General features: G+C 38.9%; 1 protein-coding gene across 1 annotated transcript; it reads left to right on the top strand.

The window, feature by feature from the left end:
• Window positions 1-11: 11 nt before the first annotated feature.
• LOC121965447 (translocon-associated protein subunit alpha-like) lies at window positions 12-2,269 on the top strand (the record flags this gene model as incomplete). Its single annotated transcript, XM_042515592.1, has 4 exons — window positions 12-197; window positions 1,063-1,139; window positions 1,254-1,332; window positions 2,012-2,269. Coding segments are annotated over 4 exons (600 nt in total), but the record flags the coding sequence as incomplete, so codon positions are not given.
• Window positions 2,270-3,294: the final 1,025 nt, after the last annotated feature.

The raw sequence follows: 3,294 nt of genomic DNA, 5'->3' as shown, positions 1-3,294 counted from the left end.
GCAGCTCTGTCTGTAACGCTCCTCGTTGGTCTCGTCAGGATTACCAGTTCTACATCCAGAACTTCACGGCGCTGCAGCTCGGCATCGTGGTCCCTCCCAGCAGACAGGCCACCTTTGAGTACTCCTTCATCCCCGCGGAGCCGATGGGAGGGCGGCCGTTCGGACTCGTCATCAACCTCAACTACAAGGACAGCAACGTGAGTTTCTGCTCATATCGAATAAGTGGCGGGTCTTGTATGGAGGATAAAAGCTGCCAAAATCAAAACAATAAATGACTTAATAGAGAAATAAATATGCCGTTAATGGGGCGGCAGAGGCTGCAGGACTCAGGACCAGACACAGTTTTGGCTGTTAGCTGGAGAGATGTTAGCTGATGCTCCTGGGCACTGCCGAGGTCCCCTTGAGCAAGGCTTTGGACCCCCAACTGCTCGGTGCGCCTTTTAGTGGTTATCCCCTCACTTTGCCATCTCTCTGTTAGTGCATGTGCAAAGGTTTTGTTTGTAACCCAAAACAAAACCAAAAAAAGAGCGAGTGAACTGATTTTTCCCCCATTAATATTTATTTATTTATTTATTTATTTAAATGGACCAAAAACAATGTTTGAAAAAGTCCATTATTTGACGGATAAATTGTGTCCTAAATTGATTTTTCTATGTAATTGTCATAATTATGTATTAACCTATGATTTATTTGCTTTCTTATTTAATTATCCCTTTTATTATTTATTAGTATCAAGTTTTGTTTATTTTATTCTTTTGATTGTATTTATTATTTTTTAAATTGGTTTTATATATTTTTATTTTTTTTGTTTTGTATGTGTATTATTTTTCCTATGCATTTCCCCTTTTTTCATCTTAAGAAAAGCTTTTGTTGAAAAATATGTTTGTTCCTCAAAGTTAGCAGTCAAAGATATGGCAGAATAATTAGGGATGCACAATAATATTCGCCTGTCGTCGGTATCTGAACGATTTCTGCTGATATCACAAATCTTTTTTTTCAATTGACAAAGTTTTTTTCTTATTCTCTTTTGCTTTTTCCTCTGTCTTTCTTTCCTCTCTGCAGGGAAACATTTTCCAGGACGCCGTCTTCAACCAGACGGTCACCATCACGGAGAGAGAGGACGGACTGGACGGAGAGACGTGAGTGTGTTTTCATCACTTTTACTGCGGTTTGTTTTCTGCGTTGGTTTCATTTCCGTCCCGTCTTCTTCTCTCTCATGTGTTCGTCTGCTCCTCCCTCCCTCCGACTCTCAGGATCTTCATGTACGTGTTCCTGTCAGGTCTCGGGCTGCTGGTCATCGTCGGCCTTCACCAGCTGCTGGAGTCCAGAAAGGTACGGATATTTTTAAAAAACGACAAAAAATAGAAAATCACATTCAAAAACACAAATGAGGAAACGTCGAGATTTGCAAGATGGTTTCAAACTTGTTAAGCTCTCATTAAACGTAAAAAATAAATTTCATTATATTTGCGTGGAGAAGCAGGAGAGACGATAGGGACCGTGTGAGAGTATCAATAGATGGAAAACACAGTTTTCAAGTCTCTGACGTTCGCTTCTTCAGCTTTTTAGTTAATTAAATTGGAAAAAACATGAATTTTGTTGAAGATCATCAGCAGTTTTTTCTGGATTCTTGTCTATTAACTTAATATTATTCCATGATTTATCCCACTTTGATTTCTGGTAATAAAACAAAGTTTCCACATATAAATTATGTATTTAATTAGATTTAAAGAAAAAATCTGGGATTTTTTTGTATTAAAAACTGAATATCTTTTAAGTTTGACAAAATGAGACATGAAGTCCCTGAGCTCCTGGGAATATAAGTTTTTTTGCTCCTCTTTTGGTTTATCTGTTCATTAGTCATTAGCTGCAGCCCTAAAAATGAGGTTTTTGGTATTATACGACCGATTTTCATGTTTGTGAAAATCACTGACTTGTGTGTGTGTGTGTGTGTGTGCGCGCGCATCCGTGCGTGCTGTTTGTTTGTTTGTTTGTTTGTTTGTTTGTTCAGAGGAGGCGTCCTGCTCCTAAAGTAGAAATGGGAACATCAAGCCACAACGATGTCGACCTGAGCTGGATCCCACAGGAAACACTCAACCAGATCAGTAGGTCACATCCTGCACACACACACACACGTGCACGCGCACACACACACCGGCACACTCGTCAGCTCGCAGCTTCTGTCCTCTGCAGCTTTTTATTCTTCACAAACAATCAGCCTGATGCTTCTCTTCTGTGCTGCGTTTCCTTTGGTTTCAGCTCACCATGAAAAGCAACATTTAGAGATTTAATTGAATACAATGGAATAAAAACGTCTGATTTTAGTGGATTTCGTGGTTTGCAAATTTGATTTTCAGTGACTGGAAAATTCTGTCTTTTATTACTGAGCATCAAAAATGCTCTGATTCTTCCATTTCTGACTCATTTATGATCAGATATTTCTAAAATCCTGAAATATTATTTTACATACAAACTAGTATGTATTGAGAAAAAAAAAAGTTTTTATATTGACTCCAAAACACAAATAATTCAACCAAGATTTGAGCGTCAACATCCCAGAAAATGATCATAAAAACAAGCAAAACTGTCGGAAAATTACATCAAAAACCGCTGTGCTCATATTTATTTAAATCTATAGTTTTTAAAAGGCTTTTAAAGTGAGTGCAGTTCACACTGAGTTTGGACTTTGCTACAGAACATGAAGATTAAAAAAAGTTGTGATAATTTAGAGTAAAAAAAGAAAAACAAAACATGTTGAAAGCTTTTTAGCAAAAAATGTGGCAAAATATTTTCCTGTATGACGAGAAAACCACCCGCCAAATTAAAAGCTTCCAAACGCTGAGACTTTGAGTGTGCGCGGCGCCGGTTTTTGCTGACGTGTCGGTGCAGGTGTGTCTCTTCTCTTCTGCTTCACCTGCTGCTGTGTGACCTTTAACCTCCACTGTGCATGAGGATCACTCACTCTTCTCTTTTTCTCTCTCTGCCTTCCTCGCTGTCATGTTTCCCTGCGTCTTCAGTGCAGAGTCGCAGAGGTGAGGTCTGCTTTATGTCCTCCGTGTGTGTGTGTGTGTGTGTGTGTGTGTGTGTGTGTGTGTGTGTGTGTGTGAAACAGAGTGTGTAATCTCAGATGAGTGATAAATTTTCCCGCTCCTTAAAGGCACAGATGCTCCAAAAAAGTGTTTAACCTGTTAAACAACATCATCATCATCATCATCATCATCATCGTTATTTACACGTCGGTGATTCACATCAGCGTTGATTTTTATCAATTATAATTTTTTGTGCAGTGTCAGA

Source organism: Plectropomus leopardus, unplaced genomic scaffold (assembly GCF_008729295.1).
Source record: "Plectropomus leopardus isolate mb unplaced genomic scaffold, YSFRI_Pleo_2.0 unplaced_scaffold2005, whole genome shotgun sequence".
Lineage (NCBI taxonomy): Eukaryota > Metazoa > Chordata > Actinopteri > Perciformes > Serranidae > Plectropomus > Plectropomus leopardus.
Note: the sequence above shows the minus strand (reverse complement) of the source record. Positions and strands in the feature narration are given on the sequence as shown.